This window comes from Eumetopias jubatus, unplaced genomic scaffold, assembly GCF_037043125.1.
Source record: "Eumetopias jubatus isolate StellerSeaLion01/CBP00866 unplaced genomic scaffold, mEumJub1_p1.0 scaffold_60, whole genome shotgun sequence".
In the NCBI taxonomy this organism is placed as follows: domain Eukaryota; kingdom Metazoa; phylum Chordata; class Mammalia; order Carnivora; family Otariidae; genus Eumetopias; species Eumetopias jubatus.
In genome coordinates, this window is record NW_028274866.1 from 473,960 (window position 1) to 494,162 (window position 20,203).

A 20,203-nucleotide genomic window follows, 5' to 3' on the forward strand; every position below is an offset into this window, starting at 1 on the left:
TAGATATAGTCAGAACATTCCATCCCAAAGCAACAGAATACACATTCTCTAGTGCCCATGGAACATTCTCCAGAATAGATCACATCCTAGGTCACAAATCAGGTCTCAACCAGTACCAAAAGATTGGGATCATTCCCTGCATATTTTCAGACCACAATGCTTTGAAACTAGAACTCAATCACAAGAGGAAAGTCGGAAAGAACTCAAATACATGGAGGCTAAAGAGCATCCTCCTAAAGAATGAATGGGTCAACCAGGAAATTAAAGAAGAACTTAAAAAATTCATGGAAACAAATGAAAATGAAAACACAGCTGTTCAAAATCTTTGGGATGCAGCAAAGGCAGTCCTGAGAGGAAATTATATAGCAATACAAGCCTTTCTCAAGAAACAAGAAAGGTCTCAAATACACAACCTAACCCTACACCTAAAGGAGCTGGAGAAAGAACAGCAAATAAAGCCTAAACCCAGCAGGAGGAGAGAAATAATAAAGCTCAGAGCAGAATTCAATGAAATAGAAACCAAAAGAACAGTAGAACAGATCAACGAAACTAGGAGCTGGTTCTTTGAAAGAATTAATAAGATTGATAAACCCCTGGCCAGACTTATCAAAAAGAAAAGAGAAAGGACCCAAATAAATAAAATCATGAATGAAAGAGGATCAATCACAACCAACACCCAAGAAATACAAACAGTTATAAGAACATATTATGAGCAACTATATGCCAGCAAATTAGATAATCTGGAAGAAATGGATGTATTCCTAGAGATGGATAAACTACCCAAACTGAACCAGGAAGAAATAGAAAACCTGAACAGACCTATAACCCTAAGGAAATTGAAGCGGTCATCAAAAATCTCCCAGCAAACAAAAGCCCAGGGCCAGATGGCTTCCCAGGGGAATTCTACCAAACATTTAAAGAAGAATTAATACCTATTCTTCTGAAACTGTTCCAAAAAATAGAAATGGAAGGAAAACTTCCAAACTCGTTTTATGAGGCCACCATTACCTTGATCCCAAAACCAGACAAAGACCCCATCAAAAAGAATTACAGATCAATATCCTTGATGAACATCGATGCAAAAATTCTCACCAAAATACTAGCCAGTAGGATCCAGCAGTACATTAAAAGGATTATTCACTACGACCAAGTGGGATTTATCCCTAGGCTGCAAGGTTGGTTCAGCATCCGCAAATCAATATGATACAATACATTAATTAAAGAAAAAACAAGAATCATACGATCCTCTCAATAGATGCAGAAAAAGCATTTGACAAAGTACAGCATCCTTTCTTGATCAAAACTCTTCAGAGTATAGGGATAGAGGGTACATACCTCAATATCATAAAAGCCATCTATGAAAAACCCACAGCAAATATCATTCTCAATGGGGAAAAACTGAGAGCTTTCCCGATAAGGTCAGGAACACGGCAGGGATGTCCAGTATCACCACTGCTATTCAACATAGTACTAGAAGTCCTAGCCACAGCAATCAGACAACAAAAAGAAATCAAAGGCATCCAAATCCACAAAGAAGTCAAACTCTCACTCTTTGCAGATGATATGATACTTTATGTGGAAAACCCAAAAGACTCCACCCCAAAACTGCTAGAACTCATACAGGAATTCAGTAAAGTGGCAGGATATAAAATCAATGCACAGAAGTCAGTGGCATTCCTATACACCAACAACAAGACGGAAGAAAGAGAAATTAAGGAGTCGATCCCATTTACAATTGCACCCAAAACCAGAAGATACCTAGGAATAAATCTAACCAAAGAGGCAAGGAATCTGTACTCAGAAAACCATAAAACACTCATGAAAGAAATTGAGGAAGGCACAAAGAAATGGAAAAACATTCCATGTTCATGGATTGGAAGAACAAATATTGTGAAGATGTCAGTGCGACCTAAACCAATCAACACATTTAATGCAATCCTTATCAAAATACCATCCACTTTTTTCAGAGAAATGGAACAAATAATCGTAAAATTTGTATGGAACCAGAAAAGACCCTGAATAGCCAGAGGAATGTTTAAAAAGAAAAGCAGAGCTGGTGGCATCACAATTCTAGACTTCAAGCTCTTTTACAAAGCTGTCATCATCAAGATAGTATGGTACTGGCACAAAAACAGACACATCGATCAATGGAACAGAATCGAGAGCCCAGAAATGGACCCTCAACTCTATGGTCAACTAATCCTCGACAAAACAGGAAAGAATGTCCAATGGAAAAAAGTCTCTTCAACAAATGGTGTTGGGAAAATTGGACAGCCCCATGCAGAAGAATGAAACTGGACCACTTCCTTACAGCACACACAAAAATAGATTCAAAATGGTTGAAAGACCTAAATGTGAGACAGGAGTCCATCAAAATCCTAGAGGAGAACACAGGCAGCAACTTCTTCAACCTCAGCCACAGCAACTTCTTCCTAGAAACATTGCCAAAGGCAAGGGAAGCAAGGGCAAAAATGAACTATTGGGACTTCATCAGGATAAAAAGCTTTTGCACAGCAAAAGAAACAGTCCACAAAACCAAAAGAGAACCAACAGAATGGGAGAAGATATTTGCAAATAACATATCAGATCAAGGGCTAGTATCCAAAATCTATAAAGAACTTATCAAACTCAACACCCAAAGAACAAATGATCCAATCAAGAAATGGGCAGAAGACATGAACAGACATTTTTCCAAGAAGACATCCAAATGGCCAACAGACACATGAAAAAGTGCTCAACATCACTTGGCATCAGGGAAATCCAAATCAAAACCTCAATGAGATACCACCTCATACCCGTCAGAATGGCTAAAATTAACAAGTCAGGAAACAACAGATGTTGGCGGGGATGCGGAGAAAGGGGAACCCTCCTACACTGTTGGTGGGAATGCAAGCTGGTGCAGCCACTCTGGAAAACAGTATAGAGATTCCTCAAAAAGTTGAAAATAGAGCTACCTTATGACCCACCAATTGCACTACTGGGTATTACCCCAAAGATACAAATGTAGGGATCCAAAGGGGTACGTGCACCCCAATGTTTATAGCAGCAATGTCCACAATAGCCAAACTATGGAAAGAGTCAAGATGTCCATCAACAGATGAATGGATAAAGAAGATGTGGTATATATATGTATATTATAATATATATATAATGGAATATTATGCAGCCATCAGAAGGAATGAAATCTTTCCATTTGCAATGACACGGATGCAACTGGAGGGTATTATGCTGAGTGAAATAAGTCAATCAGAGAAAGACGTGTCATATGATCTCACTGATATGAGGAATTCTTAATCTCAGGAAACAAACTGAGGTTTGCTGGAGTGGTGGGGGATGGGAGGGATGGGGTGGCTGAGTGATAGACATTGGGGAGGGTATGTGCTATGGTGAGCGCTGTGAATTGTGTAAGACTGTTGAATCACAGACCTGTACCTCTGAAACAAATAATACCTTATATGTTTAAAAAAATAAGAAGAAGATAGCAGGAAGGGAAAAATGAAGGGGGGGAAATCAGAGGGGGAGACGAACCATGAGAGACTATGGACTCTGAGAAACAAACAGAGTTCTAGAGGGGAGGGAGGTGGGGGGATGGGATAACCTGGTGATGGGTATTAAAGAGGGCACGTTGAATGGAGCACTGGGTGTTATACACAAACAATGAATCATGGGACACTACATCAAAAACTAATGATGTAATATATGGTGATTAACATTACATAATAAAAAAAGTTTTTTAAGTAAAAGCAGCAGAATAGACATTCTTCTCAAGTGCACATGAAACATTCTCCATGATAAATCAAGTTACACCACAAAAAGCCTTAATAAATTTAAGGTTGAAATTTTATCAAGCATCTTTTCTTTTTTTGAGATTTTATTTATTGATTTGAGAGAGAGGGAGAGGGAGAGAGAATCTGAAGCAGACTCCAGACTGAGTGCAGAGCCTAAAATGTGCCTGGATCCCATGACAGATCATGACCTGAGCCAAAACCAAGAGTCAGATGCTTAACTGACTGAGCCACCCAGGCACCCCTCAAGCATCTTTTGTGAACACAGTGGTAAACTAGAAGTCAATTACAAGAAGAAAACTGGAAAAATCACAGCTATGTAGAGATTAAATAGCATGCTACTAAACAACCATTGGGTCAACGAGGAAATAAAAGGAGAAATTTTAAAAAATACCTGAGACAAATGAAAATGGAAATACAACATTCCAAAATCTGTGAGATGCAGCAAAAGTGTTTCTTGGTGAAAAGTTCATAGTGATACAGACCTACCTCAAGAAACAAGAAAAATCTCAAATAAGCAATCTAGCTCTACACCTAAAAGAACTAGAAAAAGAAAAACAAAGCCCAAAGTCAGTAGAAGGAAGGAAATAATAAAAGATCAGAGTGTATATTAATGAAATAGAGACTAAAAAGACAATAGAAAAGATTGATAAAACTAAGAGCCAGTTCTATGAAAAGATAAAATTGACGAACTTTTAGCTATAGTCACCAAGAAAAAGAGATAGCTCAAATAAATTGTAATGAAAGAGAAGTTACAAATGATACCACAGAAATACAAAAGATTTTAAGAGACTACTAGAAACAATTATATGCCAAAAAATTGGACAACTTAAAAGAAAAGGATAAATTCCTAGAAACATAAAATCTTCCAAGACTGAATTATGAAGAAATAGAAAATTTGAATAGACCAATTATTAGTAGGATATTGATTCAATAATTAAAACACTCCTAGCAGTGTTTTAATTACTGTATAAGATGGCAGCCAGAATAGGAGGACCCAGGCTCACCTCATCCCATAAATACTAGATAACTATCAATCATCCTAAATACCCTCTACAACTAAGGGCAGAGAAGAGGCCACATCAAAGAAGATAGGAAGTGTGGAGATGCGGTCTGGGAGAGAAACAATTATGGCTGCTGCAGTGGGGAGGGAGCCATGGTTGCACAGAATGGGGACAGACAGACTAATACACAGGAGGGCCCAATGGGAAAATGAACCCCCATAGCAACTGGCTTGGAAAGTGAGAGGGCCTGAATTTCACGAATTCTTGCAACCAGCAGGGCTTAAAGCCTGCAGTTTTAAAGTTCAACTGGCTTGGCTCAGGGAGAGCCCAGAGAGCATTTGGGCTGCTCTTGGAGAGAAGGCAAGGCAAACAGCCACAGACAAACAGCATGGAAACAGAAATCTGAAGAGCACCTGAGGCAGACAGTGAGGAGTTTAGTTGCTCATTAGAGCATGTCCCAGAGAGACAGTGTTCATGGAGAGACCCCTCTGAGAACAAAGGAACTAGCAGGCACCATTTCCCTCCCCTGTCCCTCAGCATAAGCACAGGGCCACCTACAGGAACTAACTCAATACCAACACTCACGACTTAACTTGCCTACACCAAATGCCACACTCACGTTGTGCTCTGGTGTAACTCCACTTCCAAGTCATACTTGCCTCAGTCCCAGTGCAGTGGGCCTCCCTCCCCCAGAAGACCAGGCCAAACCTCTGCCAACACTGTGTCTCCCAACCTTGGAGTTTTACAGGGCCTCAGTTCAAGCAGGGGTAGTGACAAGTTTCATTGCACAAGCATACCAGTGCACACCTAGTTAAAACTTGCCACATTCAGTCCAAGGACAAAAAACTGCCCACAACAGGCAAAGAGAGCCTTTGTAGACAAATGGCCAGAAGGATAAAGCAGCCAGGACAAAACAGAGAAAACACAGCACATATTGGAGACACTCCCAGAAGTGCCAGGCCCTGAGGAACAGAGGATAGTACATGACAGGGCACTATAGGACCTCTTCTTCATAAGACCGTTACCCTTAAGAACAGAAGACAGCTGACTTTTCTAACACAGAGAAACAGGCACAGAGACATAGAAAAAATAACACAGGTATTTCTCCCAAATGAAAGAACAGGACAAGGCCAAGCCAGAAATCTACATGAAACAGATGTAACATACCTAATACAGAATTTAAAAGAATGATCATAAAGTTACTCACTGGATGTGAGAAGAATGAAAGACAGTGAGACCCTTAACACAGAGATAAGGAATAACATATCAGAGATAATGGGTTCAGTAAACAAAATGAGAAACACATTTGATGGAATGAACAAGAGGCTAGAAGAAGCAGAGGAATGAATTAATGACCTAGAAGAAACAGAGTAATGGAACGTAATCGACCTGAACAAAAGAGAAAAAAGAATTATGCAAAATGAGAATGGACTTAGGGAACTCAGTGACTCCATCAAACATAGTAACATTTGTATTATAGGCGTTCCAGAAGAAGAAGTGAGAGAAAAGGGGGCACGACATTTATTTGAAGAAATAATAGCTGAAAAATTCCCTAATCTGGAAAAGGAAACAGATATCCAGATCTAGGAGGCACAGAGATCCCCCAACAAAGTAAACAAAAGCAGATCCACACCAAGACATATTGTAATTAAAATGCCAAGTTATTGTGATGAAGCATAAATTTAAAAGCAGCAAGACAAAAGAATACAGTTATATACAAGGGAAACCTCATAAGATTATCAGATTTTTCAGCAGAAACTCAGCAACCCAGAAGGGAGAAGCCTGATATATTCGAAGTGCTGATTGGGAAAAATATGCAGCCAAGAATACTCTCTCCAAAGGCAATCATTCAGAATGGAAGAAGAGATAGAATTTCCCAAACAAAAATGAAAGGGGTTTATGACCACTAAAGCAGCCCTGCAAGAAATATTAAAGGGGACTCTTTCAGTGGAAAGGAAAAGCCAAAAGTGACAGTATGAAAGTAGGAAACACAAACACAGTAAAAATGAATATTTCTATTTAAAAAATCAGTCAAGGAACTCACACAAAAAAAGGATGTAGGGGTGCCTGGGTGGCTCAGTTGGTTAAGCATCTGCCTTCAGCTCAGGTCATGATCCCAGGGTCCTGGGATCGAGCCCCTCTCCCTCTGCCTACTGCTCCTCCTGCTTGGGCTCTCTCTCCCTCTGCCAAATAAATAAAATCTTTTTTTAAAAGGATGTAAAATATCGCACCATATACCTAAAACGTGAAGAGAGGAAAAAAGAATGGGTTCAAACTTAAGTGACCATCAACTTAATATAGACTGTTATTTGCAGATGTTGTATACAAACCTAATGGTAACCACAAATCAAAAACCACTAGTAGATACACAAACAATAAAAAGAAAGGGAACCAAATATGTCATTAAAGAAAACCAGCAAAACATGAAAGAAAGATGAAAGGATCAGAAAAACTTCAGAAACAACCACAAAACAAGTAACAGAATGACAATAAATACATATCTATCAATAATTACTTTAAAAGTAAAGGGACTAAATACTCCAGTCAAAAGACATAGGGTGACAGAGTGGATAAAAACACCAGACCTATCTATATGCTGTCTACAAGAGACTCATTTTAGACCTAAGGACACGTACAGGTTGAAAGTGAGGGCATGGAGGAATATTTATCATGCAGATGGTTGTCACAAAAATGCCAGAGTAGCAATACTTATATTGGACAAAATAGATTTTAAAACAAAGACCATGACAAGACACAAAGAAGGTCACTATATAATAATAAAGGGGACAACCCAACATGAAGACATAACAGTAGTAACTATATATGCACCCAACATGGGAGCACCCAAATATATAAAATAGTTAATAACAAATATAAGGGAACTAGTCAATAGTAATACAATAATAGTAAGGGCCTTTAACACCCCATGTACATCAATGGACAGATCATCCAATCAGAAAATCAACGAGAACAATGGCTTTGAATGACACACTGTACCAGATGGATTTCACATAAATATATCCAGAACATTCCATTCTAAAAGAGAGAATACACATTCTTTTCAGGTACACATGGAACATTCTCCAGAATAGATCACATATAAGGCCACAAAGCTAGTTTCAACAAATTCATAAATATCAAAGTCATACCATGCATCTTTTCTGACCACAATGCTTTAAAACTAGAAATCAACCACAAGAAAAATTCTGGAAAGAGCATAAATACATGTAGGTTAAATAACATGCTACTAAACAATAAATGGATCAACCAAAAAAATCAAAGAAGAAATTCAAAAGTACATGGAAACAAATTAAAATGAAAACACGACACTCCAAAATCTTTGGGATGCAAGAGGAAAGTTTATAGCACTACAGGCCTACCTCCAGAAGCAAGAAAAATCTCAAATAAACAACCTAAACTTACACCTAAAGGAGCTAGAAAAGGAACTAGTGAAATGCAAAACCAGCAGAAGGAAGGAAATAATAAAGATTAGAGCAGAAATAAATGATACAGAAACTAAAAAAATAATAGATCAATGAAACCAGGAACTGGTTCTTTGAAAAGATCGACAAAATTCGTAATACTCTAGGCACAGTTATAAAAAAAAAGAGAGAGAGAAAGAACTCAATAAATACAATTACGAATGAAAGAGGAGAGATAATACCAACATCACAGAAATACAAACAATTGTGAGAGAACATTATGAAAAACTATATGCCAATAAATTGGACAACCTAGAAAAAATGGATAAATTCCTAGAAACATATAACCTACCAAAACTGAAGTAGGAAGAAGTAGAAAATTTGAAAAGACTAATTACCAGAAAGGATATTGAATCAGTAATCAAAAAACTCCCAATGAACAAAAGTTCAGGACCAGATGGTTTCACAGGCAAATTCTACCAAACATTTAAAGAAGAGTTAATATGTATTCTAGTCAAACTATTCCAAAAAATAGAAGAGCAAGTAAAACTTCCAAATTCATTCTATGAGGCCAGCATTACTCTGATACCAAAACCAAATAAAGACACCACTAAAAAAACAGAACTACAGGTGAATATCCCTGCTGAACATAGATGCAAAAATCCTCAACAAAATACTAGCAAACATAATACAACAATACATTCAAAAAATCATTCACTACAGTCAAGTGGGATTTATTCCTGGGTTGCAAGAGTGGTTCCATATTCACAAATCAATCAAAGTGATACATCATATCAATGAAAAAAAGGATAAAAACCATACAATCATTTCAATAGACACAGGAAAAGCATTTGACAAAGTACAACATCCATTCATGATAAAAACCCTCAACAAAGTAGGTTTAGAGGGAATATATGTCAACATAATAAAGGTTACATATGAAAAACCCACAATGAACATCATACTCAATGGGGAAAAACAGAGCTTTTCCCTTAAGGTCAGGAACAAGAAAGGGATGCCCACTCTCACCACTTTTATTCAACATAGTACTGGAAGTCCTAGCCACAGCAATTAGACAACAAAAAGAAATTAAAGGCATCCAAATTGATGAACTTCACTCTTTGCAGATGACAAAATACTCCATATTAGAATGCCCAAAAGACCACCAAAAAAACTACTAGTACTGATAAAGGAATTCAGTAAACTCACAGGATACAAAATTAATGGCAGAAATCTGTTGCATTCCTATACACTAACAATGAAGCAGCAGAAAGAGAAATTGAGAGAACCATCCCATTTACAAGTGCACCAAAAATAATAAGATACCTAAGAATAAACCTAACCAAGAGGTGAAAGACCAGCACTCTGAAAACTATAAAACACTGATGAAATTGAAGACAACACAAAGAAATGGAAAGACATTCCATGCTCATGGATTGGAAGAACAGATATTGTTAAAATGAATATACTGCCCAAAGCAATCTACACATTTAATACAACCCCTATCAAAATACTAACAGTATTTTTCACAGAGCTAGTACAAACCAATCCTAAAATTTGTATGGAACCACAAAAGACCCCAAAGAGCCAATACAACTTTTTAAAAGAAAAGAAAAGCTGGAGGTATCACAATGCCAGATTTCAAGTTATATTACAAAGCTATAGTGATCAAAACAGTATGGTACTGGCACAAAAGTAGACACATAGATCACTAGAACATAATAGAAAACCATGAAATAAACCCTAAATTATATAGTCAATTAATCTTTGACAAAGCAGGAAAGAATATCCAATGGGAAAAAGACAATCTCTTCAACAAATAGTATTGGGAAAACTGGACAGCAACATGCAAAAAAATGAAACTGGGCCACTTTCTTTCACCGTACATAAAAATAAACTCAAAAAATGGATTAAAGACCTAAAGGTGAGACCTGAAAGCATAAAAATCCTAGAAGAGAGCACAGGCAGTAATATCTCTGACATTCGCCATTGCAAAATTTTTCTAGGTATGTCTCCTGAGGCAAGGCAAGTAAAAGAAAAAAAAAACTGTTGGGACTACATCAAAATGAACAGCTTCTGCACAGCAAAGAAAACAACAAAACTAAAAGGTAACCTACAGAATGGGAGAAGATATTGCAAATGACATATGCAATAAGGTTTGGTATCCAAAATATATAAACAACTTTTACAAATCAACACTCAAAAAACAAATAATCCAATTTTTAAATGGACAGACATTTTTCCAAAGAAGACGTACAGATGGGCAACATACATGAAAGGATGTTCAACATCACTCATCAGGGAAATGCAAATCAAAACTACAATGAGGTATCACACCTCACATGAGTCAGAATGGCTAAAATAAAAAACACTAGAAACAACAAGTGTTGGTGAAAATGTGGAGAAAAAGGAACACTCTTGCACCATTGGTGGGAATGCAAACTGCCAAAGCCCCTGTGGAAAACAGTATGGAGGTTCCTCAAAAAATAAAAAATAGAACTACCCTACAATCCAGCAACTGTACTACTGGGTATTTACTCTCCCCCACAAAAAAAAAATCCACTAATTCAAAGGGATGCATGCATCCCAGTGTTTATTGCAACATTATTCACAATAGCCAGATTATGGAAGCAACCCAAGTATCCACTGATGGATGAATGGATAAAGAAGATGTGGTATATATATACAGTGGAATATGATTCAGCCACAAAAAGAATGAAATCTTGCCTTTTACAACAACATGGATGGAACTAGAGAATATAATGCTAAGCAAAGTAAGTCAGTCAGAGAAAGACAAATGCCATGATTTCACTCATATGTGGAATTTAAGAAACAAAGTAAACAAGCAAAAGAGAGAGACAAACCAAGAAAAAGACCCTTAACTATAGAGGATAAACTTGGTTACTAGAACAGATATCGGTGGCAGGATGGATGAAATAGGGGATGGGGAGTAAGGAGTGCACTTGTCAAGATGAGCACTGGGTAATGTATGGAATTGTTGAATCACTGTGTTGTACACCTGAAACTAATATAGCACTGTATGTTAACCATACTGGAATTAAACAATAAATGAATGAGTGACACTCCAATAAACAAATGTCCAGGACCAGACAGCTTCACTGGTTAATTCTGCCAAACTTTCAAAGAAGATTTTAATATTTATCCTTCTCAAACTCTTCCAAGAAATTGAAGAGGGAATGCTCCCAAACTCATTTTATGAGGCCAACATTACCCTGACACAAAGAATAAACAAGGACATCACAAAAAAAAAGAAAGAGAGAGAGAAAGAAGAAAAAAAAAGAAAGAAGAAGAAAAAGAAAGAACAAGGAAGGAAGGAAGGAAATAAATTATAGGTCAGTATCCCTCTGAACATAGATCCAAAAACGATCAACAAAATATTAGCAAATTAAATTCAACAATATCTTAGTAGATTCATACACCATGATCAAGTGGAATTTATCCCAATGATCCAAGGATGGTTCATGTTTATGGGTGACAAGATTTAATATATGGAAACCCCTAAAGAATCCACCAAAAAAAAAACTGTTAGAACTAATAAGCAAATTCAAGTTGCATGGTTCAAAAACAATATAAAAAATTTGGTTACATTTATATACACTAACAATGAATTATCAGGAAGAGAAATTAAGAAAACAACCCCACTTAAAATTGTATCAAAAACATTAAAATTCTTAGAAGTAAATTTAACCAAGAAAATAAAAGATTTATACACTGAAAACTATAAAGCATTGAAGAAATAGAAGAAAACACTAATAAATGGAAATATATTCCATTCTCATGGATTGGAAGAATGAATAGTTAAAATTTCCATAAAATTTCCGTATTAGCCAGATTCAGTGCAATCCCTATCAAAATTCCAATGGTATTGTTCACAGAAATACAAGAAGCAATCCTAAATTTTGTATGGAAACGCAAAAGACCCAAATAGCCAACGCAATCTTAAGAAGAACAGATCTGGGGAGGAGAAGATGGCGGCAGACTAGAAGGACCCTAGCCTTGTCTCATCCCACAAACACAACTAAATAACTATCAAATCATCCTAAATCCCGATGAATTGACCTGAAGATTGACAGAACAAACTACACAACTAAAGGGAGAGAAGAGACCACATTGAAGAAGGTAGGAATTGTGGAGATGTGGTTTAGGGAAGAAATGGAAGAAATGGATTACTGGTGCTGTGGAAGAGAGGGAGCTAAGGTCGTGGAGAAAGGTGAGAGAGAGAGGAGCACACGGGAAGGCATAAGGAGAACATTTCCCCAAAAAGCCATTGGTTTGGAAAATGAGAGGGGCTTATTTTCATGAATTCTTGGAACCAGTGAGGCTTAAAGACTGGAGTTTTAAAATTCAGCAGGTTTGACTACAGTAGAGCCCAGAGGGCACAGCCCTGCTCCTGGAGAAAAGGCAGGCAGACAACCTGGGGCAGATAGCATGGAAACAGCCATTTGCAGAGTGTCTGGGACACACAGGTGGGAGATTATTTGCTCTTCTCAGAGCCCGTCCCTGAGAGGCAGCATTCAGGGAGATGCCTTTCTGGGAACAAAGGAGCTGGCTGACACCATTGCCCAACCCCATCCCTCAGCATAAACACAGAGCCATTGGCAGGAGCCAGTGCAGCGCTAACACTGGCTGCCTAACTTGCATACACGAAGCCCCACACCCCTGCACTCTGGCAGGACTGCACTTCTCAGTCAAGCTTGTCTCAGTCCCAGCATTGCAGCCCCTCCCCCAGGAGACAAAACAAAAATCTCTGCCCACACCACATCTCCCAAACAGAGAGTTCTGCAGGGCCTCAGTTCTTGTGGAATTGGTGTCAGGTTTCATTTAACAAGCAGACCAGAGCAGACATAGTTAAAACTCACCATATTCAGGCCAGGGACCAAACACTGCCCACTGCAGGCAAGGAGAGCCTCTGTGCATGACTGGCTTGAAGGATAGAGCAGCCAAAACACAACAGCAGAGCACACAGTACACACACCAGAGACAATCCCTGAAGCTCCAGGGCCTGGACAGTACATGACCTCTCCTTCATACTTTCAAGAGCAGGAGACATAACTGGCTTTTCTAACACAGAGAAGAAGGCAGAGACTTAGACAAAATGCCAAGCTGGAGGAATTTATCCCAAATGAAAGAACAAGATAAGACCACAGCCAGAATCACTTCTCGGCCTTTTGGCTGAGATCAAGTGAAGACCACAGCCAGAGATCTAAGTGAAACAGATAAAAGTAACATGTCTGATGGAGAATTTAAGCAACAATCACTGGGCTTGAGAAAAGACTAGAAGATGTCAGTGAGTCCCTTACTCCAGACATAAAAGAATTTTTTAAAAATCAATCAGAGATGAAGAATGCAATAAATGAGACTGGAAACAGGCTTGATGCAATGAACAGCAGGCTGGAAGAAGCAAAGGAATGAATTAGTGACATAGAAGAAAAAATAATGGAAAATAATGAAGCTGGACAAAAGAGAGAAAGAAGAATTATGCAACATGAGAAAAGACTTAGAGAACTCAGTGACTCCATCATAACATTCATATTATAGGAGTCCCAGAAGAAGAGAAAGGAAAAGGGGAAGGAAATTTATTTCAGAAATAATAGCTTAAAATTTCCCTAATCTGGGGAAGGAAACAGACATCCAGATCCAGGAGGTACAGAGAACTCCCATTAAAACCAACAAAAGCAGGCCAACACCAAGGCATATTGTAGTTAAATTTGGAAAATCTAGTGATAAAGAAAAAATTTTAAAAGCAGCAAGACAAAAGAAGTCCTTAATTTACAAGGGAAGACCCATAAGGTTAGCTGTAGACCTCTCCAGAAACTTGGCAAGTCAGAAAGGAGTGGCATGATATAGTCAATGTGCTGAATGGGAAAAAAAAAAAATCTGTAGCCAAGAATACTCTCTCTAGCAAGGCTATCATTCAGAATAGAAGGAGAGAGAGTTTCCCAGACAAACAAAAACTAAAGGAGTTAGTGACCCCTAAACCAGCACTGCAAGAAATATTAAAGCAGATTCTTTGAGTGGAAAGGAGAGACCAAAAATGACAAAAAAAGGATCAGAGAAATTCTCCAGAAACAATGACAAAACAAGTAATAAAATGGCGATAAACACATAGCTATCAATAATTACTTGGAATGTAAATGGACTAAGCGCTCCAATCAAAAGGCATAGGGTGTCAAGAAACAAATAATCTGGTTGAAAAAAATGGGCAGAAGACAGGAATAGACATTTTTCCAAAGAAGATATATAGATGGCCAACAGAGACATAAAAAGATGCTCAACATCACTCATCAGGGAGATACAAATCAAAACCCCAATGAGATATCACTTCATACCAGTCAACCAGGAAGCAACAGGTGTTGGCGAGGATGTGGAGAAAGGGGAACCTTCTTACACTGTTGGTGGGAATGCAGGTTGGGTACAGCCACTTTGGAAAACAGTGTGGAGGTGCCTCAAAAAATTAAAAATAGAGGGCGCCTGGGTGGCTCAGTTGGTTAAGCGACTGCCTTTGGCTCAGGTCATGATCCTGGAGTCCCAGGATCGAGTCCCACATCGGGCTCCCTGCTCAGCAGGGAGTCTGCTTCTCCCTCTGACCCTCTTCCCTCTCGTGCTCTCTATCTCTCATTCTCTCTCTCTCAAATAAATAAATAAAATCTTTTTAAAAAAATTAAAAATAGAGCTACCCTATGACCCAGCAATTGCACTGCTGGGTATTTACCCCAAAGACACAGATGTAGTGAAAAGAAGAGCCACATGCACCCCAAAGTTCATAGCAGCAATGTCCGCAATAGCCAAACTGTGGAAAGAGCCAAGATGCCCTTCAGCAGATGAGTGGATAAAGAAGATGTGGTCCATATATACAATGGAATATTACTCAGCCATCAGAAAGGATGAATACCGAACTTTTACATCAACTTAGATGGGACTGGAGGACATTATGCTAAGTGAAATAAGTCAAGCAGAGAAAGTCATATGGTTTCACTTATTTGTGGAACATCAGGAATAGCATGGAGGACATCGGGAGAAGGAAGGGAAAAATGAAGGGGGGGAAGTTGGAGGGGGAGACGAACCATGAGAGACTGTGGACTCTGAGAAACAAACTGAGGGTTCTAGAGGGGAGGTGGGGTGGGGAATGGGTTAGCCCAGTGATGAGTATTAAGGAGGGCAGGTACTGCATGGAGCACTGGGTGTTATACGAAAACAATGAATCATGGATCACTACATCAAAAACTAATAACGTTTTGTATGGTGACTAACATAAAATTAAGTTAAAATAAAATAATAAAATAATCTCCTTTAACTTTTGAGAGTTTAATTATATTGTGTCTCAGTGTAGGTCTCTTTGGATTCCTCTTTTGGAGATCCTATGGGCTCCCTGGATGTAGCTGTCTCTTTCTCTAAGTTAGGATGGTTTTCTGTTATTTTTTCAGATAAGCTTTCTGACCCCTTTCTCTCTCTCTTCTCCTGGGACCCCTATAATGTGAATATTGGTCTGCTTGATGGAGTCTTATAATTCCCTTAAGCTATCTTCACTCTTTTTCATTATTTTTTCTTTTTGCTTCTCTGATTGAATGAATTCTTCCTTTCTGTCTTTGAGTTTGCTGATATTTTCTTCCACTTTATCTAGTCTGCTCTATTGACTTTTTCAACTTAGATATTGTCTTTTTCAGCTTTGATTTCTGTTTGGTACTTTTTAATATTTTCTATCTCATTGTTGAAATTCTCACTTTGTCACGCATTGGTCTCCTGACCTTGGTAAGCATCTTTTGACCATTATTTTAAATTCTTTATCAGATAAATCACTTATCTCCATTTTATTAGGGTCTATTTCTGGAGTTTTATCTTGTTGTTTTGTTTAAAACATATTCTTCTGTTTCTTCATTTTTCTTTCCCTCTGTGTTGGTTTCTGCATATTAGATACAACAGCCACCTCTCCCAGTCTTGATAGAGTGGTCTTGTGTAAGAGATGAACCTTATCATTCAGCTCAGCCTTAGCTCTTGGCTGTCGCTCAAACCTTTGTGATTTTCCAAGCCACTTTCTGTGGTTTTAATGGCTTCCAGTGTGTCAAGACCTGTCAGTCTCCCAAAGGGGAGGATCTTAGTCAGCACCTAGATGGAGGCTGATTGGAAGCCAGACCCTTGGTTAACAGCTTTTAAAGTATGCATGCAGACTTCTTTCCAGGAAAGACTGGGAGCTGGACATTTCTGTATGCTCCCTTTGCACTGAGCTTTGGGTAGATAGCCAATTAAGAAGCATTTCTTTGTTACTGTCCCATGGAATCTGGAACTAAAACCCCACTGGCTGCCAGAGCCAGGTGATCAAGGGGTGTATCCCCTGGACAGCAGCCACAAAAGCCAGAATGGTAGGCATGTATACAAGCTCATTCCAGGAATATACCAATGACCTGAGTGGGCCAGAGAGAGAATGTGCAGATGGTGCCCACTGGCTTTCTTCATCTCTGGGGAGGATTGCAGTCTGTCCCTAGATGTGTGCCAAAATAGAAGCCTGACCTTCGAGAAGCAGCTTTTAAAGAATGCAATAGGCTTTTTATAGAGAAAGACTAGGATATGGGTGTTTCTGTCTGCTATCTCTGTACTAGACCTGAGTTTTCCACAGTGAGTCTTCATAAGCCCATTAAAAACTGTTTCAAGCTGGGCCGGTACCACCATGTTCTCTCGGGCGGGCATCGCTGGGCTCTCGGCCTGCGCCGTGCAGCCACAATGGATCCAAGTTTGAAATATGACAAATTTAAAAGATATCACCAGGCAACCAAAGTCAATCAAAAACATCCAGAAAGTCACTAAGTCTATGAAAGTGGTAGCGGCAGCAAAATATGCCCGAGCTGAGCGGGAGCTGAAACCAGCTCAAGGATATGGGATAGGATCTTTGACTCTGTATGAAAAAGCTCATATTAAGGTGCCTGAAGACAAGAAGAAACACCTCCTTATTGGCGTGTCCTCAGATCGAGGGCTCTGTGGTGCTATTCATTCCTCGGTTGCTAAACAGATGAAAAGTGAGGTGGCCACACTCCACAGCAGCTGGGAAAGAAGTCATGCTTGTTGGAATTGGTGATAAAATCAGGGGTATACTTCATAGGATTCACTCTGACCAGTTTCTGGTGTCCTTCAAAGAAGTGGGAGGAAAACCTCCTACTTTGGGGGTTGCATCCATCATTGCCCTTGAACTACTAAATTCTGGATATGGATTTGAAGGGTCTATCATCTTTAATCAGTTCAGGTCTGTCGTCTCCTACAAGACAGAAGAAACGCCCATCTTTTCCCTTGAAATCGTTGCAAGTGCTGAGAGCATGAGTATCTATGATGATATTGATGCTGACGTGCTGCAGAATTACCAAGAATACAGTTTGGCCAACATCATCTACCATTATCTAAAGGAATCCACCACGAGTGAGCAAAGTGCCAGGATGATGGCCATGGACAACGCGAGCAAGAACACTTCCGAGATGATTGACAAACTGACCTTGACATTCAATCGCACCCGCCAGGCTGTCACCACAAATGATTGAAATCATTTCCAGTGCAGCAGCTCTGGATTAATGAAAACCAAGTTTCATCCTCAGACAAGAGATAAAGAAGGAAAATTCAGCCAGTTGATTTTATTTTTAGCTTACTGCTGTCCTTGTCAGAAGAAATTGTTGGTCCGTTGTTTAAACTACTAAAGACAGCAAGATGTTTGTAAATTATCTTAAAATAAACAACTTACCGAAAGAAAAAAAAAAGAACTGTTTCTTTGTGTTCTATAACCTGGTGGGTCTCATGGATGCAAGCTTCATTGTCTTTCAAAGCTAGGTGTTTTGGGGGCCCATCCCTCATGCAGACATCTTAAAAGTTTGGGCACTAAATGTTGAGTCCAAACTCTTCACTCCTCAAGGAGAAGCTTGGAGTTGTGAACTTCCTTCTGGTTGCTGCATCAGGGATGGGTTTATGATAAAATTGTGTTTCAGCATTTTCTACCCATTTTGATGTGGGGTTTTTTTTTCTTATTTACCCAATGTGTGTAGGAGTCACTCAGCTAGTTTCTGGATTTCTTTCAGAAGGAATTGTCCCAGGTGTAGCTGTAGATTTGGTATGTGCATGGGGGGAGGTGATTTTGGGAGATTTCTATGTTGACATCATGGACCAGACCACCAGCATTATTTGTATTAGTCCCAAACTGGAAACCACTCAAATATCTATCAACAGTAGAATGGATGAATAAATTGTGGTAGAGTCACACAATAAAATTCTATACAGCATGAAGGATAAATGATCTACTACTATATAACAACAATGATGAATCTCCTAAATATAATATTAAATGAAAGAATCCAGACACAAAAGAGTACAAGCAAAACTAATCTTTGGTGACAGAAGTCATGATGGTAGTTATCCTTGGGTTAGGGGAAAGACAAGGTGGAAAAGGGGTACAAGGGAGTGTTCTGGGGTGTGGGTAATGATCTATTTATTGGCCTGGATGCTAGTGATATGGATGTGTTCACATCATGAAAATACATCAAGCTTAAGATTTGTGTACTTTTCCGTATACGTACTATACTTCAGTAAAAGATTAATTTACCTTAAGTAAAAAAAATATCCTTTAAGAAAAAAAGAAAGCCTTTAGCAAAGGCTTTTCAGTGACTTCCCATAGTACTCAGAATAAAACCCAAAATCCTTACCATGGCCTATAAGGCTATACATGATCTGGCCCATGGCTGCCTCCTCCACATTATTCCTTATCATTATTCCCCTTGCTTACTCAGCTCCAGCCACATGGCCTTCTTGCTGTTCTGCAAACATAATAAAAACTCCTTTCCATCCTAATGCTTTGTACTTGCTCTTCCCTTTGCCTGGAACACTCCTCTCAGCTTGTCACATTGTTGGTTTCTTATCATATAAGTAACAACTCAAATGTCACTTCTTCAAAAAAGTCCTCACTCAACATACTCCATCTGAAATAGACTACCCAGTCACTTTTTATCACAGTACATTATTTTTTCTTTCTAACATCTGTAACTAGATATGTATTTATTACTTGTTCATCATTTGTCTTTCTTAATAGAATGTAAACTCCCCAAAGGCTGGGATCGTGTCTGCTATGTTCATCACTGTATCTTTAACACCTGACACCACCTAGCACATAGCAGCTGCTCATGTAAATGTTAGAGTTGAATGAATGAGTGAAGATCACTGAGTATTCTGTCCAGTAGGTCTGTAGCTTGGCTTTTCCCCACAAAGAGAAGCACCTGAGAAGTTCTGAGTCATTCTGCTAAAAAGAAAGCCTTGTTAGTATAACCTCTCTTGCCAACCTCAGCTTAGTGAATAGAAAGCTCAGATCTTTCCCCAGTGCTTCTGTAAAATTTGACCAAGAGAATGTACTTTAGGTAAAACATCATATCCTAAGATGGAAGAAACCAGCTAGAACTTACTTCTATCTCCTACCCCCAGATTCTCCAAAGGGGGGAAAAAAAATACATGGTCAACAGGCAGCAGGGCTCCTCTCTGCAATCCTATATCCCCAAGAGAACATTGACTTATTCTCACCTTATCTCTAGGACAAGTAATGAATATAGACAAAGCCTTATATAAAATTGCTCAATAAGCAATAGGTGTCTTTAACATGTGTTTGAGAATATCTTTTCTTCTCATGATTTCATCTTAGATACAACAACTATGACAGAGCTGTCATCAATACTGTACCTTATGATGTTGTCCATCGTTGGTATACAGCACACCGGACTCTGACAGTAGAGTTGAGGAGACCTGAGAATGAGTTTTGGGTCAAACTAAAGCCTGGCAGGGTGGGTGCCAAGTTCTAAAGATGTCAAGTAAGCTTGTTATACTGAAGCAGTGAATAATGGGTACTTCCTTAATATGTGAGTCACAGTCTTGCAAAGGTAAAAATGAAAAGAATCCTGGGTATTGGCTCTGATCCTGCCACTCACTGAATGACCTGGAAGCAGGTCCCACACCATATGTA

General features: G+C 38.8%; 1 protein-coding gene and 1 pseudogene across 1 annotated transcript in view; both read left to right on the plus strand.

Moving 5' to 3' along the window:
- The window catches only part of TMLHE (trimethyllysine hydroxylase, epsilon), a 133,733-nt gene that overhangs the window by 108,522 nt on the left and 5,008 nt on the right, over positions 1-20,203 (plus strand). Inside the window, exon 7 of the mRNA XM_028094910.2 lies at positions 19,886-20,024. Within this exon, the coding sequence (XP_027950711.1) occupies positions 19,886-20,024 (139 nt within the window). The remainder of the gene's footprint in view (positions 1-19,885; positions 20,025-20,203) is intronic.
- LOC114201935 (ATP synthase F(1) complex subunit gamma, mitochondrial pseudogene) lies at positions 16,895-17,878 on the plus strand (annotated as a pseudogene).